Here is a 19,658-nt window from a genome sequence, read left to right as displayed (position 1 = left end):
TTATGGCAAGGTTGTGTTGGTGTCCTGCACACTGGGAGTGAATGGGTCACTAAGGCAGTGTTTGTGTGTACATAATTGATGCTGCAGAGAAAGTAACCATCAGACTGGTGTCAGGTTCCTAGCCTCCCCCTCCTGGCCTGCAAGTTCTACAGTCTATATGGTTGTAAGTCAGTCATACGTTAGTTACTCATAGTGAAGCTTTATGCAACAGATAAATTGAAGTGTTGTGTGACGGCAAGTCGGACTTATAGAATATAACTAAGACTAGGTCTATTTTTAAGCAACTGGTACCAGGTCTCAACTTGTCTCAGTTAGGCTATCTTGTGTGTGGTCCAGTCAGAGCGGGATGTCGGGGACATGAAGGCGTCGCTTGCAGAGATGGCCGGTAAGGACTGTGTTAAAGTAGCGGTCCGAGTCCGTCCCTTCAACAAGGTCAGTACCGCTGTGCTTCATGGTCATAAAGCCCCCTTAAAGTACGTTGTAAGTGGTTAGTTCAGGCTTTCCAGAGGATGTTTACAGGATTACAGCTACATGGGAGTCTAATTGGAATAAGTGGAATTTTATAATATTGTGTTTGAGATCATTATCGTTCTCTCCTCAGCAGAGTTCTGTTTTCACACCATCCTTAAAATGACACATCGGTAACACAGGAAGAAAGACTTTGGCTAGACTTTACAGCAGTGGCGAAAATCTGCTATCAATTTTGGGGGGGACAATTGACCGTCCCAGGAGCCCCGCCCCCTTAGTTACTGTTGCTACGTCCGACACAATTTCCAGAACTGTCAACCCAAAAGCCATAGAGAGTACGGGGATAAGCGCTAAAGGTGTCGGTGTGAGTGATGATTTTTTGAGTAATACCTCCGCGATATCTTTCAGATCCAGGCAGAAGCGACTGCAACAGTGGAAGGATATATTCAAAATATTAAAGTTAGTAACGAAGGGGAAACAACAAAAATCGAAGCCAAAGCATACAGGTCTCAAGTAGGCTTGTCTGGCCAGGCACTTGATCAGCAAGCACAGGGTTGGGATACTCAGGAGTAGGTCCCCCACTCACAAAATGCTACGACGATTAAAATAAAATACGTTTATAATGGCCTATTGGGACGTTTTGTTCAACATTTATAGTACTTTAAGCTCCTGCAACTTGCTGGCGTTCGCTGGCTAGCTCAGTTTGCAATTTTACATTAACGTTAACCTTTTGATTTCAACATTCATACATTTGTTGGAGTGAGTTGTTATGCACTAGTAGTGGTAATAATACTAGTTGACATGAAGCGTAACTGTTTGGGGATGTTCTCTCAACTAACAAGTCTTAGATATCGCTCAAGTAGCAGCTTAATTTAGCTACCTTGGAGCAGACATATTTGTGTTTGTTGATGTTCGCTAAATTAAGTTGCGAGTGGGGTCTCCCACACTGTTTAATCCGACGCTGGCACCTTTCCTCTTGTATCTTGAGTTTTGGAAATTGAAAGAAAACCAAGCGTCCCTCTAATCTGTCAGGATACCTTGTGTCAGATCGACACGTCCCGTAGGCACACGATGCTTCAGATGTCAAAGCTTGACAGACCTTCTTCTCTTAGTAGCGGTTGCTAAGGTACGATTGGACGAGTGCCGTTCTAGGGAGGAGTTTCGGGAACGGTCAATTATATGACCTTTTCTCGAGCAATTCCTGAGAGGGACACCAACATTACTGCTGTAACACAGCCTACATTGTAATATGTTAAATGTATATTATTAATATTATTTACATTTCCTTATGTTTACCGTGATTTATTGGGGGGACAAATCATATTTTTCCCAGGATGGGGGGGGGGGGGGGTAGATTCCCCCCGGGATTTCCGCCTATGCTTTATGGCTACCCCTACCTCCCCCTTTACATCACCCTCCCTACCTAACCCTCTTCCATCACTCCCTACCCCCCACCCCCTCCCCCTACTCAGCGGGAACGTGACGCGGGAAGCGTGTGTGTGGTCTCCATGGCATCCAGCAGTGTGACCCTGCAGGACCCCCGCGGGGGCCCCAGCCGCTGCTTTAGCTTCGACCACGTCTACTGGTCACACAGCGGCTTCTCTAGGGAGGGGGGCCGCTACTTGGCCCAGGAACCTGGGAGCCGCTATGCTGACCAGGTGAGGGGGAGGGGGGCCGCTATGCTGACCAGGTGAGGGGGCTGCTATGCTGACCAGGTGAGGGGGAGGGGGGCCGCTATGCTGACCAGGTGAGGGGGAGGGGGGCCGCTATGCTGACCAGGTGAGGGGGAGGGGGGCCGCTATGCTGACCAGGTGAGGGGGGGATGCTACTTGGCCCTAATAGGCCATTTCAATCTCCCTCATATATGGCCATGGGTGATCAGGATTGTCTCTATTCTCAGTCATGTCGACATCACCAACTCCCTCTCTCAAAATTGTAACCTTTTAAAACTTTGTTTTCCAAACCTTTTTTGGGGGTGAATATTATGTCAACCTTTCCTAACTTTTTTTCCTGAAACCTTTTTCTCAAAGCCAGTGAAAGGAGAGGAGAGGGGAAAAGTGAATCTTAAAACAGAAAAGAGTGACCCCTCCTCCCCCTCCTCCTCCTCCCCCTCCTCCTCCCCCTCCTCCCCTCCTCCCTTCCTCCCCCTCCTCCCCCTCCTCCTCCCCCTCCTCCCCTCCTTCCCCAGGCATGTGTGTTTCAGGACCTGGGGGAGGGGGTGCTTCAGAGCGCCCTGCAGGGCTACAACGCCACGCTGCTGGCCTACGGCCAGACAGGCTCTGGGAAGAGCTCCACCATGCTGGGCCACGGCCCCAACCCTGGCCTGGTCCCCACACTCTGCCACAGGCTGTTCCAGTCCCTCACTCAACACCAGGACAGCTTGCAGAGCCAGGTGTGTGTGTGTGCCTGAGTGCAGAAGGGTGGTGTGTGTGTGTTTCCCTTTATTAATGATGTGTTTGGTCCTGTAGGTGTTTTTCAGCATGTTGGAGATCTACAACGAGCAGGTCAGCCTCTCCTGCGGGCCTTCCTTCCTGCAGCACGCTCTGTAACATACCTCCCTGTCTCACCCTCACAGCTCTGTAACATACCTCCCTGTCTCACCCTCACAGCTCTGTAACATACCTCCCTGTCTCACCCTCACAGCTCTGTAACATACCTCCCTGTCTCACCCTCACAGCTCTGTAACATACCTCCCTGTCTCGCCCTTACAGCTCTGTAACATACCTCCCTGTCTCACCCTCACAGCTCTGTAACATACCTCCCTGTCTCACCCCTCACAGCTCTGTAACATACCTCCCTTTCTCACCCTCACAGCTCTGTAACATACCTCCCTGTCTCACCCTCACAGCTCTGTAACATACCTCCCTGTCTCACCCTCACAGCTCTGTAACATACCTCCCTGTCTCACCCTCACAGCTCTGTAACATACCTCCCTGTCTCACCCTCACAGCTCTGTAACATACCTCCCTGTCTCGCCCTCACAGCTCTGTAACATACCTCCCTGTCTCACCCTCACAGCTCTGTAACATATCTCCCTGTCTCACCCTCACAGCTCTGTAACATACCTCCCTGTCTCACCCTCACAGCTCTGTAACACACCTCCCTGTCTCACCCTCACAGCTCTGTAACATACCTCCCTGTCTCACCCTCACAGCTCTCTAACATACCTTCTGTCTCACTCTAACCCCCCAAAACTTCCACTGACCCTTCACCACCCCCCCTGAGTTTCCACATCCGACCCCCCCCCCCCCCCCAGGTGGTGGACCTGCTGTGCCGGGGGCCCCGGGCCCCAGGGGGCCTGAGGGTGAGGGAGGAGCAACACCGGGGATTCTATGTGGAGGGGCTCCGCAGGGTGCCCTGCGACAGCGCAGTGCAGGTACACCGAAGGGGGGTGTGTGATATGAAGGTTTGGATGTGGTAACTCCCTGTGTGGGTGTGTGTGTGATATGAAGGTTTGGATGTGGTAACTCCCTGTGTGTGTGTGTGTGTGTTGTCATCCCAGGTGGAGCAGCTGATGGAGCAGGGAACACGTGCGCGCACCACGGCCGCCACACACACCAACGCCAACAGCAGTCGCTCACACATGCTTATCACCCTACAGCTCAAACAGGTGACCCCTAACCCCAGTCACAATTACTGTAACGCACTTTTCACTGGTCTTCCCAAGAAAACCACTGAAAGTCTACAGCTCATTCAAAATTCTGCAGCTAGATTATTAACCAAAACTAAAAGGAGAGAACACATTAGTCCTGTCCTAGCTACTTTACACTGGCTCCCTGTCACTTTCAGAATTGACTTTAAGGTCCTTTTCCTCACATACAAAGCTCTACACGGACAAGGACTTAGCTACATTGCTAACTCTCTTATAAACTACACACCAGGTAGAACACTGCGATCATCAAATGCAGGCCTATTAGAGGTCACCAGAAGCAGTCATAAGAAGATTGGTTATTTGGCCTTTGCTAATTACGCCCCAAAACTATGGAACAAATTACCCATAAATATTAGGGAAGCAAACACGCTAGACATTTTTAAAAGACTGCTTAAAACCTACCTTTTTACCGAAGCATTTAAGTAATTTTATCTCAGAAGTGTTTTACTACTTTTATTAGTTATATTATTGTTGCTATTTTAATTATGACTTTTATCACTTGTATTATTGTTTTTATTGTTTTATTTTATTTTATGTAAAGCACCTTGAGCTACAATTCTTGTATGAAATGTGCTATATAAATAAAGTCTTACTTACTTACATCTATCCATCTCTCCATCCCCCCATAGATGTTTTCTAGGGAGAGCATCACCAAGCAGTCCTCCATCAGTCTGGTGGACCTGGCTGGCAGTGAGAGGCAGCGAGGTTCTAGCTCCGAGGCAGACCGCCTCAAGGAGGGCACCGCCATCAACCTCAGCCTCACCACCCTGGGCAACGTCATCAGGTCAGGGTTAGCCAGGGTTGATTGGGATGTGTGATGGACGAGGTGAGATGGTTAGAATACTTTTGATCTGTGATACCCTGATGACCTTATTATGACTTTCTCTCCTCCTCCCTTCCCCCCCCCCCCTCCCCCAGTTCCCTGGCAGATGTGGCGCTAGGCAGGAAGGGGGTCCATGTCCCCTACAGAGACTCTGTTCTCACCAAGCTGCTCCAGGCTGCCCTGGGGGGCAACAGCCGCACCTTCATGGCACGTCTGTTGCCACGCTCACACACTCCTTGTGTGATCTTAATAAACACAACTACAGTTCTCGTAACAATCCCACCAACCAGAATGTTATTTTGAATTTGACATTCATCCATTGGTGTGGGGGCGTGATCTTATGGAATATTTGAGAGCACTTTACATGAAGGTTACATTAACTACCACATAACTACATGTTATGTGGTCATGTGGTAGTTAATGGAGTTATAGGGTTATAGCAACACTTTTCTTGAAGGTTACATTCACTTAACATGACCAGATGGTCTGGATGGAGGTGTAGTGCTGGTCTGGATGGAGGTGTAGTGCTGGTCTGGATGGAGGTGTAGTGATGGTCTGGATGGAGGTGTAGTGATGGTCTGGATGGAGGTGTAGTGCTGGTCTGGATGGAGGTGTAGTGATGGTCTGGATGGAGGTGTAGTGCTGGTCTGGATGGAGGTGTAGTGATGGTCTGGATGGAGGTGTAGTGCTGGTCTGGATGGAGGTGTAGTGATGGTCTGGATGGAGGTGTAGTGATGGTCTGGATGGAGGTGTAGTGCTGGTCTGGATGGAGGTGTAGTGATGGTCTGGATGGAGGTGTAGTGATGGTCTGGATGGACGTGTAGTGCTGGTCTGGATGGAGGTGTAGTGCTGGTCTGGATGGAGGTGTAGTGATGGTCTGGATGGAGGTGTAGTGATGGTCTGGATGGAGGTGTAGTGATGGTCTGGATGGAGGTGTAGTGATGGTCTGGATGGAGGTGTAGTGATGGTCTGGATGGAGGTGTAGTGATGGTCTGGATGGAGGTGTAGTGATGGTCTGGATGGAGGTGTAGTGATGGTCTGGATGGAGGTGTAGTGATGGTCTGGATGGAGGTGTAGTGATGGTCTGGATGGAGGTGTAGTGATGTGCTCGTCTGACTAGACGTGTTTCCTCAGATTGCCACACTGAGCCCAGCTGATATCTGCTACGAGGAGTCTCTCTCCACGCTGCGCTACGCCGACAGGTGGGCAGGAACACGACCTTCTGGTCCCACGACTCCCACATCCTCCTCCTTGCTGATTCTGTCTCCCCCCACCTCCCACGGTCTCCCCCCTCCTCCCACGGTCTCCCCCCTCCTCCCCCGGTCTCCGCCTTCCCCCTGGTCCCTCCCTCCACAGGGCTAAGCGTATCCAGAACCGGGCGGTGGTGAACGAAAGCCCCACTGAGAAGCTGGTGAAGGAGCTGAAGGTGGAGAACGCCCGGCTGACACAGAGACTGGGCCGGCTGGGGCAGGAGGGCAAGAGGACAGAGGAGGAGAGCAGTGAGGAAGGAGGAGAGGGAGGAGGAGGGGAGTGGGGAGGGGAGGGGGGAGGACGAGGAGAGCAGTGAGGAAGGGGGAGGAGGAGGGGAGCCGGGAGGAAAGGGGAGGGAGGGGGAGGAGCAGGGAGGGGAGGGGGGAGCAGGAGGATAGCTGTGAGGAAGGGGGAGGAGGAGGAGAGGGAGGAGGAGGGAAGGGGAGTGGGGAGGAGGAAAGCAGTGAGGAGGGGGGAGGAGAAGGAGGGGGAGGAGGGGGGAAGAAGAGGAGAACAGTGAGGAAGGGGAGAAGGAAGGAAGAGGAGGGGAGTGGGAGGGGAAGGAAGAGGGGAGGGGGAGGAGGGTAGTCAGGAGGAGGGAGGAGGAGGAGGAAGAAGAGGAAGGGGAGGGGAGGGGGAGGAGGAAGAGGGCAGTGAGGAAGGGGAGAAGGACGAGAGCAGTGAGGAATGGGAGGAGGAGGAGAGCAGTGAGGAAGGGGGAGGAAGAAGGAGGAGGAGGGGGAGGAGGAAAAGGGCAGTGAGGAGGGGGGAGGAGGAGGGGGCAAGGGGAGGAGAGCAGTGAGGAAGGGGAGGAGGGGGAGGGCAGTGAGGAGGGGTCAGCAGTGATACAGGGTGGAACTGAGGGATGGATGAGGACAAGAGCAGGAAGATTCATTTTGTTTGTGTGTGTATGGTGTGTGTGTGTATGGTGTGTGTGTGTATGGTGTGTGTGGTGTGTGTGTGTATGGTGTGTGTGTATGGTGTGTGTGTATGGTGTGTGTGGTGTGTGTGTGTATGGTGTGTGTGTGTATGGTGTGTGTGTGTATGGTGTGTGTGTATGGTGTGTATGGTGTGTGTGTGTATGGTGTGTGTGTATGATGTGTGTGTGTATGATGTGTGTGTATGGTGTGTGTGTGTATGGTGTGTGTATGATGTGTATGGTGTGTGTGTGTATGGTGTGTGTGTATGGTGTGTGTATGGTGTGTGTGTGTATGGTGTGTGTGTGTATGGTGTGTGTGTGTATGATGTGTGTATGGTGTGTGTGTGTATGGTGTGTGTGTGTATGGTGTGTGTTTGTATGGTGTGTGTATGGTGTGTGTATGATGTGTATGGTGTGTGTGTGTATGGTGTGTGTGTATGGTGTGTGTATGGGGTGTGTGTGTATGGTGTGTGTGTGTATGGTGTGTGTGTGTGTGTGTATGATGTGTATGGTGTGTGTGTGTATGGTGTGTGTCCAGAGGAGCTGCGTCGACTGCTTAGACAGAACGATCTGCAGATCAGAGCGATCCAGACGCTCTGGGAGCAGAACCTGCAGGAGGCCCTGAGGGACTGGGAGCAGCAGTACGCCAGCATCACCCAGGTACACACAGCTACACACACACACACACACACACACACACACACACACACACACACACACACACACACACACAGGTACACACACAGGTACATACACACTCATTCTTACTGTTCTCCCCCCTCCAGGAGCGGAAGATGATGCAGGTTCATCCCTACATCCTCAACATCAACGAGGACGCCCAGCTGTCCGGGGTGGTCAAGCTATTCATCTTGGAGGGTCAGACACGGAGTGTGTGTGTGGGTGTGTGGGTGTGGGTGTGTGTGGGTGTGTGTGTGTGTGTGTGGGTGTGTGTGGGTGTGTGTGTGTGTGTGTGTGGGTGTGTGTGTGTGTGTGTGGGTGTGGGTGTGGGTGGGTGGGTGTGTGTGTGTGGGTGTGGGTGGGTGTGTGTGGGTGTGTGTGGGTGTGTGTGTGTGTGTGTGGGTGTGGGTGTGTGTGGGTGTGTGTGTGTGTGTGTGGGTGTGTGTGGGTGTGTGTGTGTGTGTGTGGGGGTGTGTGTGGGTGTGGGTGTGGGTGGGTGTGTGTGGGTGTGTGTGGGTGTGGGTGTGTGTGTGTGGGTGTGTGTGGGTGTGTGTGGGTGTGTGTGGGTGTGGGTGGGTGGATGTGTGCATTCATGAGTGCACATGAGTACAAGCACCTGTGTGTGTGTGTGTGTGTGTGTGAGACAGAGATTATTTACTTAGTTTAGTTTTCAGTCTGTCACTGTATTTCATGTCATCCCTTGGCTTTGTCATCCTGTGTGTGCTTGTAGGTGATTGGGACATAGGACTGTCAGACTCCTCCCCCAGGTGCATCTCCATCAGAGGCCTGGGGTGAGATCCAGACCCAGATGAAGGAGTCTCATTCTGATGACCATCTACACACATGAAACACATCTACACATCAATGTAAATAGCATGGAATTACTATTTGATTCACTCTTAGAACACTTTTCCTCTCTTCTCCTCTCCTCCTCTCTTCTCCTCTCTTCTCCTCTCCTCTCTTATCCTCCCCTCTCTTCTCCTCTCTCCCCCTCTCTTTCTCTTCTCCTCTCTTCTCTACTCTCTTCTCCTCTCCTCTCTCCTCTATTCTCCTCTCTCTTCTCCTCTCTCCTCCTCTCCTCCTTTCTTCGTCTCCTTTCAGGATTCAACAACATCACGCCATGTTTAGTAACTCCCAGCACCGCGTGTCTCTGACCCCACTGCCAGGGTCAAAGGTCATCATCAACGGGAACTCCATCTCCCAGAAAACTGAGCTGCAGCATCTTGTGCGTCCCCATGGCAACAGTAACTAGGTCAGGGGGTCCAGACAGAGCAGCTCATATCAGCCTGCAGTGGAGAGCACCTTTTAATCAATCAATAAATCGCTGTAAGCTATCTATCCAGGACCAGCTGACCATTCCAGTGTTGTGGCCCCGCCCCCAGGACCGTCTCATCCTGGGTTCCAACAGCACCTTCCTCTTCATTGGCTACCCCTCGGAAAGGGGCGAGGAAGACTGGAGTCGCTATGACTACGACTACTTCCAATCAGAGCTGGCGGCTGCTGAGGGAATCCACCTCCACTCTCAGGGTGAGGAGTGGGTGAGGAGGGGGAGAGGATGAAGAGGAGGGGGGTTAGCAGAGAGATCAGAGTGGTAGTAAATAAGTTAATAAAAGATACAGAAAACTACAGCTACCTGCCTGCCTGCCTGCCTGCCTGCCTGCCTGCCTGCCTGTCTGTCTGACTGTCTGTCAGCCTGTCTGACTGCTTGTCTGACTGCTTGTCTGACTGCCTGTCTGTGTCTGTCTGTCTGTCTATCTGCGTGTGTGTGTGTGTGTGTGTGTGTGTAGGAGAGCCCAGTGTCTCAGGTCAGACAGACCCCTCTCTCCTGGCTGTCTTCTATGACTACATCAAACTGATGCCCATGCTGGCTGAGGCTAACCAGATGAGCCAGGAACTGCACAAGGTGACGCACACACACAGACACAGACACACACAGAAATGTGTGTGTGTAACCAGGGGTGGAGTTTACATATAGTGTCTTTCACTAGGAGGTGGAGTTTAAGCTGGAGATCAAGAATCTGGCACTGTCAGATGCCAGAGGTCATGACCTTGAGAAAGACATCGCTGTCAGGGTCACGTCCCTCAAGAACAGACAGGTCAGACATCCAAACCCTTTGCATCCGTGCGTGCGCTTGTGTGTGTGTGTGTGTGACTAGCCTGCTGGTCTGTGCTTTGTCTTCCAGGTCTGGCTGTGGTCCAAGAGTAAATTTGTAAACCGTAAGTACCTGATGGAAGAGCTGTACCAGCAGCACCAGGCGGAGGGCGGAGGAGCGGTGGGGCCCGTGCCCAGGGAGAGGGACCCTTTCTGGGACCCTGTGGAGCCTCTGCTCCTGGGGAAGGCCCACCTCTGGCTCCAGTCTCTGGCCTTCCGCATCGCCCTGGATGAACAGCTGGAGGTCAGAGACACACACACACACATAAGTTGGCCCCCACTAAGATAGAAAAACTAACTTGTGTGTGTGTTCAGGTGCTGGGGTCAGAGGGCACAGAGGAAGCTATCCTGCAGGCCCAGCTCATCCCCTGCAGCCCCACAGGATTGTGGGTAACACATACACAACACAAACACAGACACACAGACTTCTTTCCTACTTTTCTGTTCCCCTCATCCTCTACCTCCATTCCTCTTTCATAACTTCTCCTTCATTTCCCTTTACTGCCTCCCACTTCCTTCTCTCCCCCCCTCCCCCTTTTCCCCCTCCCCCCAGGTCCCTGTCAGAAGAGGACATCCTCATCGACCCCTCAGAGCTGCTGGGTCGCCGTCTGGACTTCCAGCTGGTTCTGGACCGGTGCTGCGGCCTGCGCTGGCTCCGCCAGGCCAGGGACAGGGGGGTCCAGATTGGGTGAGAGGATCGGGCTGGAAGGGGTCTGGAGAGGTGATCTGGGAGCTACAGCAGGGTTCCCTAATGCATCCTCATCCCCAACACCTTCCTGTTCTCCTCCTCCTCAACCCTCCATCCTCTTCAACCCGCCATCCTCCTGCTCTTCCCTCCCAGGTTCCAGATGTTTGACTGTGTGAAGCTGTTCACACCAGCCGTGTGGCACAACGTCAACCCCCTGCTGGACCAGAAGATCCACTTCACCTCCCTGCAGACCTCCCCTGCCCTGCTGGAGCACCTGCAGACCAGCGCCCTGGTGCTGGAGCTTTGGGGCCTGCAGGGTGAGCCTGGGACTAGCCTGGGAACCCAGCCCAAGGGCAAGTCACCTCGACTGGGCACGTGATGGGCTTGGTCCAGGGGTCTGCCTGGGTGTCTCATGATGTGGATGAGCTTTCTCACCAAGTCATGTGTCTCCGCACACGGAGACGTACACTTACACACACACAGACACACTCACACACGGTAATGTGGTTGTTTCCTTCCTAGAGGGGTGTGTGGAGCTGGTGTGGTGTCAGGAGGGGGTGGAGACGACTCCAGAAGGAAGCTTCATCATCGACCAGGCCTCTGACACACCCGCAGTCTGCGTCAGTACTGACGCCTCACAGTTTCACTAAGGGTTAGGGCTTAGTAAGAGAACACCATTTTGAATGTGTATGTGTGTGTGTTTGTGTATATAGACTGTGGACTCTCTGCAGCGGGACCTGGAAGAGCTGAGGAGGCAGAACTCTGCCCTGAGGAAGGACAATAGCTCCCTCAGAGACCAGCTCAGTATGGCCAAGCATGGTAGAGCTCACACACACACTCACACACACACACACACAACACTCACACACACACACAACTTGTTACATGAATCCCCCCCCCCCCTCAGGGTGTGAGTGTGTGCGTGGCCAGGCTGAGAGGAGCCAGGCTGAGAGGAGCCAGGCTGAGAGGAGCCAGGCTGAGAGGAGCCAGGCTGAGAGGAGCCAGGCTGAGAGGAGCCAGGCTGAGAGGAGCCAGGCTGAGAGGAGCCAGGCTGAGAGGAGCCAGGCTCAGAGGAGCCAGGCTCAGAAGAGCCAGGCTCAGAGGAGCCAGGCTCAGAGGAGCAGCCAGCGCTCCAGCTGTGAGGTGGAGCTGGGCCGCTCCCTGAAGGTGTTCTACCACAGCATGACCTCCGTCAGGGCTCTGCTGCAGGGGCTGCGGAGGCACCGACCCAGTGTAACCATGCCAACACTCTCTGTCTGCTGTTTGAATATACAATGCTGTGGGATTATGTTTCTCAACTGTGTGTGTGTGTGTGTGCGTGTTCCAGGAGGATGCTGGCCTGCAGGCTCTCAGGCTGTATGTGTGCGAGCAGGCTGCTCAGCTCAAGGTGTTCTCAGAGGAGCTGGAGCAAAGTGTGGCGGCACTCAAACAGGACGTCGCCGCCATCGTCCGTCGCAAGCGAGAACGCTCCGGGACCTGGTCTTGACCGGGCCTCGCCGTTAGAGGGCTGAGCTGGGGGGTGGGGGACTGGAGGCTGACATGGCCAAGGCCAGACACCATGAACCCTGGTCTGGCCAATCAGACTTGTGGAACTGAAACATGATTGGGCAAGAGAAACAAAGGAAGTGATGTACATCCTGTACATACACCTTCTGATTACTCGACATTTATTTATAAAATAGATTTGAATAAAGATGTATGATTGTGTCCAATTCTAAATCTACATGTATAAAGATGCTGAACCATGTTGAGATGACAATAAAAACACCTCCATTTAATCTCAATTTAAACATTCAAACAGGTATATGAGCACAGGATAAAAAGACTATGTATTTTAATCTAAAGTTTATTTAGCTGTAAATGTGTTCTTACAAAATACAGGATTTCCAATTTAGTTAATTTGTTCAGTTTGAAAGGAGAAACCAATGTGTTGTGTAGGGATACACTGCTGTCTTGGTGAGTTAAAAAGATGCAATACGATACTTCATCATTAGCCAAAGATATTTTAATGTTTTTATTCAATGATACAGTTAGTGCTACATATTCCCTGTAAGATGAGCCTGGACCTTTAGTACTGTAAATTAACCACTGGATCTCTGGCATTTGCTTTTATCTTATCAGTCTAAAATAGAAATATAAAAACAGCAGTTTGCCACCCGCTGTGATTTCCATCATTTCAGTCCTCCAGATCCCTGCTTCTGCTTCTGTGATCATGTGACTCCAGTTGAGCCCTCCAAGAGGCGATGACATCATGGTTCTCCAGCTCTGCTGCAGCCTGAGCTCTGGACCTCTGTCTGGTTTGGCGGATGAATTCAGCCACGTCAGTCTCCTCCTCCCCCTCTCCCCCCTCTCCTCCCACTCTCCTCCCCCTCTCCTCTTCCTCTCCCATCCTGGGGCTCCCTGTACTGAGAGTAATGGGTGAACTTTCTCTTGGCTGAATACTCCGCTTGACTCTCGTCTCCGTCCTCCCCCCCAGCTCTGCTGGAAGAGTTTGACTCCTTCAAGCTCTTGTCCGTAGGCGATCTTCTGGCCGGGTGATATGGTTCAGGGCTGTGGTCTGGACTCGATTCTGTGTCGGCCCGGCGTCTGAACTGGTACGGTGAAGTGAAATCCTCGTCCTCGTCTTCTCCCTCGCTGAGTGGGCTGGAGGATCCAGGTATGGCTCTCTCTGCCCCCTCCTGCCTCCTCTGTGGAGGTCTGACGCTGTTCAGCCACTCATCAATGCTGGTGTTTTTGTCTCTCTCCAGGGCCGTGGAAAGATTCAACCTGCCAGAGAGGCCATAGCTCCGGGTAGGTTTCTTGGGGGTAGAAGTGTCACCACGGAGTCCTTTGTAATTCGTGCAGGTCTTTCCTGGTGAGAAGTTGTCCTCTTCCTCCTCATCCTTCTCCTCCTCTTTGGGCTTCTTCTTGTAGAGGGTGCTGCGCTTGTTATCCTCGGCAATCTTCTTGACCTCATAGGAGGCCATCTTGTCCCTCATGTCTGACTTTATTTCCTTGTCCATCAGGTCCAGTTTGTGCAGGTTGACCTGGTCCTGAAAGAGGCTGTACAGCGGTACGCTAGTGGTGGTGATCTTGTTTCTACGGGAGCCCAGCCCAGAGAGGCTGGAGGCTCCCCCAGCAGGGCCATATCTGTTGGACAGCGAGCTGGAGTAGGATGCTCCGCTGAGCACGGAGGCTTTGTCGTCGGCCGCTCCGCGACCCGAGTAGAGGCTGGATCCTCCGTCGAAGCTGAGCACCGAGCCGGCTCGAGAGGGAGCCAGACTCATCTCTACCTGCTTCTGGTTCAGTGTGTCTGTCACCACGTTAGCGATCCAGTTCTGGATGCTGGCCAGATTCACCATGGGCTCCCCTCCAGGGCCCGGCACGGTGGGGACTGGGACGATGGGGACTGGAGTCAGCGGCAGGCCCGGGGGCTGCGGCCTGACGCTGCGGCTCTGGGACACAACGGACGACCTGCCGCTCAGCATGGAGACGTTGTCGTCGCTGCCAGCTGTGGTGACGCCTGCTCCCGCCCAGAAGGCGGACAGGGGTACTGTGCTCCCGCTCAGGCTGCTCTCCGTGTCCCAGCCGCACATGGACTGGCTCTCCTCCAGCGTCCTCCGCGAGCGCTCCAGAAGCTCCTCGCGGCGCTGCCGGCGCTTCACGGTGGCCGAGTCGTCTCCGCGACTCAGCTCCACGACGTCGTCCTTGTTGTCCTCGCCCAGACGCTTCTGCTGCTTCAGCTTCCAGCTCTGGTACGCTGTCAGGTTGACGTCATCCAGGGACGGAGTCACCTCTCGCTCCCCCGCCTCCCCCCCACCGCCTCCCCCCCCCGCCGCCCCGCCCTCCTTGGCCCCGTCCTTCTTGTTCCAGCCAAACTGGATCCTCTTGACCCTCCAGCGCTCAAGGGGGGTCATCGTGTCTTTGTTCCTTTTGCAGAAGTTGTACATGGAGCTGGTGTCTGACATCACGCTCTCCACATCCTCGTCGAGGCTCCTCTCTTCCCCGTTGGTGCTCCCCCCACTGTTGTTGTTGTTGCTGCGGTAACGGGCCGCGGCCTGCTCCTCGATCTCCTTCAGGCGCTGCTTCCACAGGTCAGAGTAACTGCTGCAGCTGGACTGAGAGTCACAGTCTCTCTGCCTCACCTTCGCTTTCACCCTCTCCCTCAGGGCCCGGACCTCCTCACTGGTCACACTCTCCAGGTCCTCTCCGACTGCTGGCTGGCATGGCCTCCGCCCCCCGGGAGCGATCCCCCCTCCTCCCCCTCCTCCTCCCCATCGCTCTGCAGCTGGGCCTCCCACCACTCCTCGTTCTGGTACTTCTCGTTCCTTCTCTGCCACTCTCGGATCATGCTGGCCACATCGTCCTCCTCCTCGTTCTCCTTCTCCATCAGGGCCTCCGTGCCTCCCAGGCCCCCCCCACTGGGCCCTGGGGCCGGGCCGGGCAGCAGGGCAGCGGAGGATGACGCCACGCTGCTCATCACGCTGGCTCCATCCTCCTCCTCCTCCATCATGATGGACTGGGCCTTCACCCCCATCATGCTCTGCTCCTCGTCCAGGCGGGCGAGGGCGTCGATGACGGAGCACTGGCTGAGGGTGTCGTCGTCGTCGTCACGCTCCTCCAGCAGCGCCTCGTTCAGCTGCCGCAGCTGCTTCAGGAAGCCCTCGTTGGGGTTGATGGCTCGCTTGTTCCTCAGGGCCGTCAGGGCCTCCATGATGGTCATGTGGTGGAAGATCATAAGGTAGGCCGCCACCAGCACGGCAGAGCGACTAACGCCCATCATGGAGTCGACCAGAACCTTCCCTGCAGACGCAAACACAACAACACCATCACAGTCGCAGCACAGAAGGCTGTCATGCATCAGGGACAGAGCTTTGATTATACATGTCTCACACTTTTTGGAAACTGCAAATCTGTCCACCCCCGCCCCCCCCCCCACACACACACACTTTTTATTTAGGAAATTATTGTTTACGGTCGCATCCTCAGTTATTTTGAAAATACGTCCCTCTCACATTTGAAAACAACCCTCGTGTGCGTCCGACCAACACAAGCTGCTGATTTGATTCAGCATCTACGGTGTAACAACACCCTCCAACCAGTAGAAGGCAGTCTTTCCTTTTCCAATCACATCTCTGAGTTCCTCAAATGAGACTAACAGAAACTTCAGCAATAGGGGAATTAGGATCTGTGGTGTTGGTTTTAAAACTAGCCATCCTGAAATAAACCCATTCACTACAGGAGGAATTAAGGTCAGTGTGGAATTAGATTCAAACCAAGCAGGGCCCAGCTAAGTAAGCATTCATGAACAAGGCCTAAATTGTACAATTGGTATATAGATCGATGCTGGTCCTGAAGCTTTATTCGAATATATAATGTACAGGGATTGCACTTTACGGATTAGGCGACCAGTTGCATTGCGGGGCAGGCAAAATTAAATACAGCTAAAATTACCCTTAGGTTAAACATACTTTAAAGGATTATACCCGAATCCCATGCAAATGAAGCAAGGTTAAACTGTTAAAAAAGAGTCTTATTTTGTGGTGATTTAGCAAGCTTTCTGGAGGAGAAAGACCTTTGTGTGTCAGCAGGGCCTCGTCCAGGAACTCGGCCGCAGTGCGGAAGTGGGGAGAGATGTCCGCGTCGGCAAAGTCGTCAACCTCGATGCCCATGTACTGAATGTTCATGCCTGCGTAGAACGCTTCCCCGGTGTAGACCCCGGTACCGTGGGCTGCGTTTAGGATATGAGTGATGCCCAGGCGCTTAAGACGGCCTTTATTTACCGCCACAGATCTAGAGAAAAGCAACCCAAAAGGTTAAAAAAATATATATATATTGAAAGTTGAAATTGAAAGTGTGTGATATGTTTTCACATTGATAAGAGGGTAAAACACAAATTATATTGTATTTTGTTGAAATATCTCGACAAATAAACCTGGTGAAATAGAGGGGGAATATAACATTGTTTAAAATGATTTGGACGTTTTGTAGACTCTTGGGACACATCAAGATTGCCAGAAAAACATGGAGCATCAGCCCTGCCATTTCATCTCATGTTGAGAGACTATTTCAGTTTACAAACCTACACAATTTGCCTTGCTCATTTACTGTATTCTAAATACAAGCTTAATTCGCTAGCTTAATGTAATGTTTAACCCTTGTGTTCTCCTCGGGTCATTCTGACCCATCAGTCATTGTGACCCACCTTCGTTTGCGACAATTTTACCACATACAAAAACAAAGTGAAGCCTTTTCTTTTAACTGTTGGGCTGTCTCAGACCCCCCACATTGCGAAGGTTAAAAGAAAATTATTTTTATTTGCCTTTGTATTGGGTAAAATTGGGTAAACACAACGATGGTTCGTTATGAACCTTTTGGTCATGTCACCCGAAGGCAGCACAAGGGTTAATGTAACAAGCTACTTAATTTAGAAAACACACTACAAGAAGTAAATGTTTGAACTAATTAAAGGTATTATTTATAGGGTTAGCACAAATCTTAACCCTTAACTCGAATCTTTAGTTTTTAATGTTTACATTTTCAGTCTCACGGCCCTCCGGTCTTACTTCTCTCCAATGAAGATGTTGGACCAGACCTCGTCCACGGGGCTGAAGGGGGCCTCCAGGCGGTCCTGCACCATGGCCCGCTGGATGTCCATCACACAGGGGGTGTTGTATGGGCTGCGGTCGTCTATCATGTCCTTCACACGGTTATACAGGTCCTCCACCATCAGCTGCTCAGCTGTCTCCAGCATGGACTCTGGGATGGACTCCGTCCTCAGCCGTCTGGGCTTCAGCTCTGAGGAGAGATTGTGAAGGAAATCTTTATACACTCTGGTTACTACAGACTGGAGGGGCTGTCACCTTCGCTGGGTTAGGGCTGGGTTAAGAGGGGCTGTCACCTTCGCTGGGTTAGTTTTAGGTTAAGAGGGGCTGTCACCTTCGCTGGGTTAGTTTTAGGTTAAGCGGGGCTGTCACCTTCACTGGGTTAGTTTTAGGTTAAGAGGGGCTGTCACCTTCGCTGATGATCTGTTTGGCAGCGATGGCAGACGACAGGTGGATGGGCTCCATGAAGATGCTCTCGGCGTCCGAGCCAGAGATCATGGAGAATCTGGACTCTGAGATTGTGGAGAAACTGCAGCGGTGCAGGTACAGATTTTACATTTGTATTCAGAAAATACTTTTATCCAAAGAGACATGCAAAGAAACACATAACATTCTGACTAAGGTGGTGACAAATATGAGGCTGAGTGAAATGCCAGTCAAGTTGTGCAGCTCTTATTCTGGAGAACATGAGTGGGAGGTGGAATGGCAAACACTGTGACTTTGTAAACCTTTGTGCTGCTGTACTCTACTCTACTGCATTGTACTGTACTGCACTGCACTGCACTGCACTGCACTGCACTACACTGTACTGCACTGCACTGCACTACACTGCACTGCACTGCACTGCACTGTACTGCACTGCACTGCACTGCACTGCACTGCACTACACTGCACTGCACTGCACTGCACTGCACTACACTGCACTCTACTCCATTCAATCACTCCATCTCAGGATGAGTTGTGATCTTTACTGGATTGTGATTCTTTGTGTGACTTTGCTCCCACCACACCACACACACACTGCACACTACATTCACCGCACACACAACACCATCCCACACACATTTCCCCCACACACACACCCATGACACACACACACACACACACCCCAGCCCTGCGGAGGTGACGTACTTGCTGGGTGAGGGACTCCTCAGGTAGTGAGACTGGATGCTTCTGACTGTATCTTCCTCCCCCGAGGGAACTGTCTGGTCGCCGCTCTCCGGGCTCTCGCTCGGCGATGCCATGGCAACAATATCCCTCCTTCAACACGAGAATCGTCCTTGTGTAAGGGTTAGGGTTAGGGTTAGGGTTAGGGTTAGGGTAATCACCTAACACATTCCTCTGTGTGAGGAATCGAAACGCTGTTTCACACAACACCAGTTTGAAGGGAAGTGGGCGACACTTGAGACTAAGGGTGCGTCCCGTAGCTTCACAGCAATGCCCAAAGTAACAACATGTCAACACATAAGAACTGTTTTGTTGCTAAAGTTGATTACATTTAACCGGTTAAGTTACATGTTAGACACTAAGTTAGTACACAAGTGAAACTAGATGTATGGGAGGTTGGGCTTTCTAGGGGTGAGTGGAAATTAAGCAGAGAGTAGAGATCTTGTTTTGGTAAGACAACCTTAAACTGTCCCATTTGCAACATCCCCATCTGTTCCTTCTAACACTTTTATTATAACGTATACTTCTTACCCTTAATACCATGGAACAGCAAAGCAACAACATGTCTGCTGTGTGTTTATAGGAGAACGATGTGGCCAGTCTGCCTGCTGGCTATTATTAGTAGCAAGGACAGCTGGCCATAGCCTGTCAGGCCTAGCTGGGTGACAAGGCAGAAACACAGACAGACAGAAAACCCCAGTGGAACAATAAAGTACAATGGTGAAAACCTCCACTTACTGCCAAGTTGATATGAATCTTCCTACAGTTTGTCTAATCCAGAGAGTTGGAGATTCCTCGTAGCTTCCTACAGTCTGTCTAATCCAGACAGTTCGACATTTCTCATACTTCTCCTCCCAGGTCGCTTTTCTGTTCCAGTGTGGTGTGTCTCCACTGACTGAAGTGGTTGAGAGAATGAGAGAAGGGCCTAAACTTAGAGTCCCCCGCCCCTCACCCTCCTGCCCCTCACCCCCTCTCCTGCTCCTCACCCCCTATCCTGCCCCTCACCCGTCTTGTTCCTACTTGCTGTCATGACCACCAAAAAGCTTTGAAAAATACCCAAATGTGCAAAACTGATGATCTCATTAAATAACCAGCTAAGGCCAAATAAAACATCAAAATAACTCACATTTATTACGAGGACACAGCCGTTCACATGTAGGACATTTATGTATCTACACAGCATCCTGAGCTACAGAGAAGAGGTGGGTCTGGAGTTGTGATTTACAAACATCAACAGTGAGAGAGGATCTAAGATGTGTCAGAGTGCATCTGTGTG

General features: G+C 51.9%; 2 protein-coding genes across 2 annotated transcripts; one reads left to right on the top strand and one right to left on the bottom strand.

Moving 5' to 3' along the window:
• Positions 1 to 357: 357 nt before the first annotated feature.
• Positions 358 to 12,540, top strand: kif28 (kinesin family member 28). The gene is made up of 25 exons (XM_084668559.1): positions 358 to 432; positions 1,941 to 2,126; positions 2,657 to 2,860; positions 2,937 to 2,972; positions 3,725 to 3,844; positions 3,971 to 4,078; positions 4,750 to 4,904; positions 5,039 to 5,150; positions 6,078 to 6,145; positions 6,300 to 6,442; positions 7,652 to 7,773; positions 7,899 to 7,989; positions 8,522 to 8,582; positions 8,893 to 9,016; positions 9,174 to 9,318; positions 9,579 to 9,694; positions 9,780 to 9,887; positions 9,975 to 10,187; positions 10,259 to 10,329; positions 10,497 to 10,631; positions 10,785 to 10,948; positions 11,154 to 11,251; positions 11,345 to 11,450; positions 11,539 to 11,864; positions 11,959 to 12,540. The coding sequence occupies exons 1-25, from the start codon at positions 358 to 360 to the stop codon at positions 12,115 to 12,117; spliced, it is 3,246 nt and encodes a 1,081-aa protein (XP_084524685.1). The 3' UTR covers positions 12,118 to 12,540.
• Positions 12,541 to 12,618: 78 nt separating this feature from the next.
• styxl2 (serine/threonine/tyrosine interacting like 2) lies at positions 12,619 to 19,258 on the bottom strand. The gene is given in 8 exon segments (XM_084667915.1): positions 12,619 to 13,020; positions 13,022 to 14,809; positions 14,812 to 15,413; positions 16,186 to 16,403; positions 17,177 to 17,408; positions 17,626 to 17,744; positions 18,347 to 18,494; positions 19,121 to 19,258. Coding segments are annotated over 7 exon segments (3,285 nt in total). The 5' UTR covers positions 18,460 to 18,494; positions 19,121 to 19,258; the 3' UTR covers positions 12,619 to 12,807.
• Positions 19,259 to 19,658: the final 400 nt, after the last annotated feature.

This window comes from Hypomesus nipponensis, chromosome 12, assembly GCF_054491055.1.
Source record: "Hypomesus nipponensis isolate SF chromosome 12, ASM5449105v1, whole genome shotgun sequence".
NCBI classification, from domain to species: domain Eukaryota; kingdom Metazoa; phylum Chordata; class Actinopteri; order Osmeriformes; family Osmeridae; genus Hypomesus; species Hypomesus nipponensis.
This window is presented reverse-complemented; position numbering and strand designations above follow the sequence as displayed.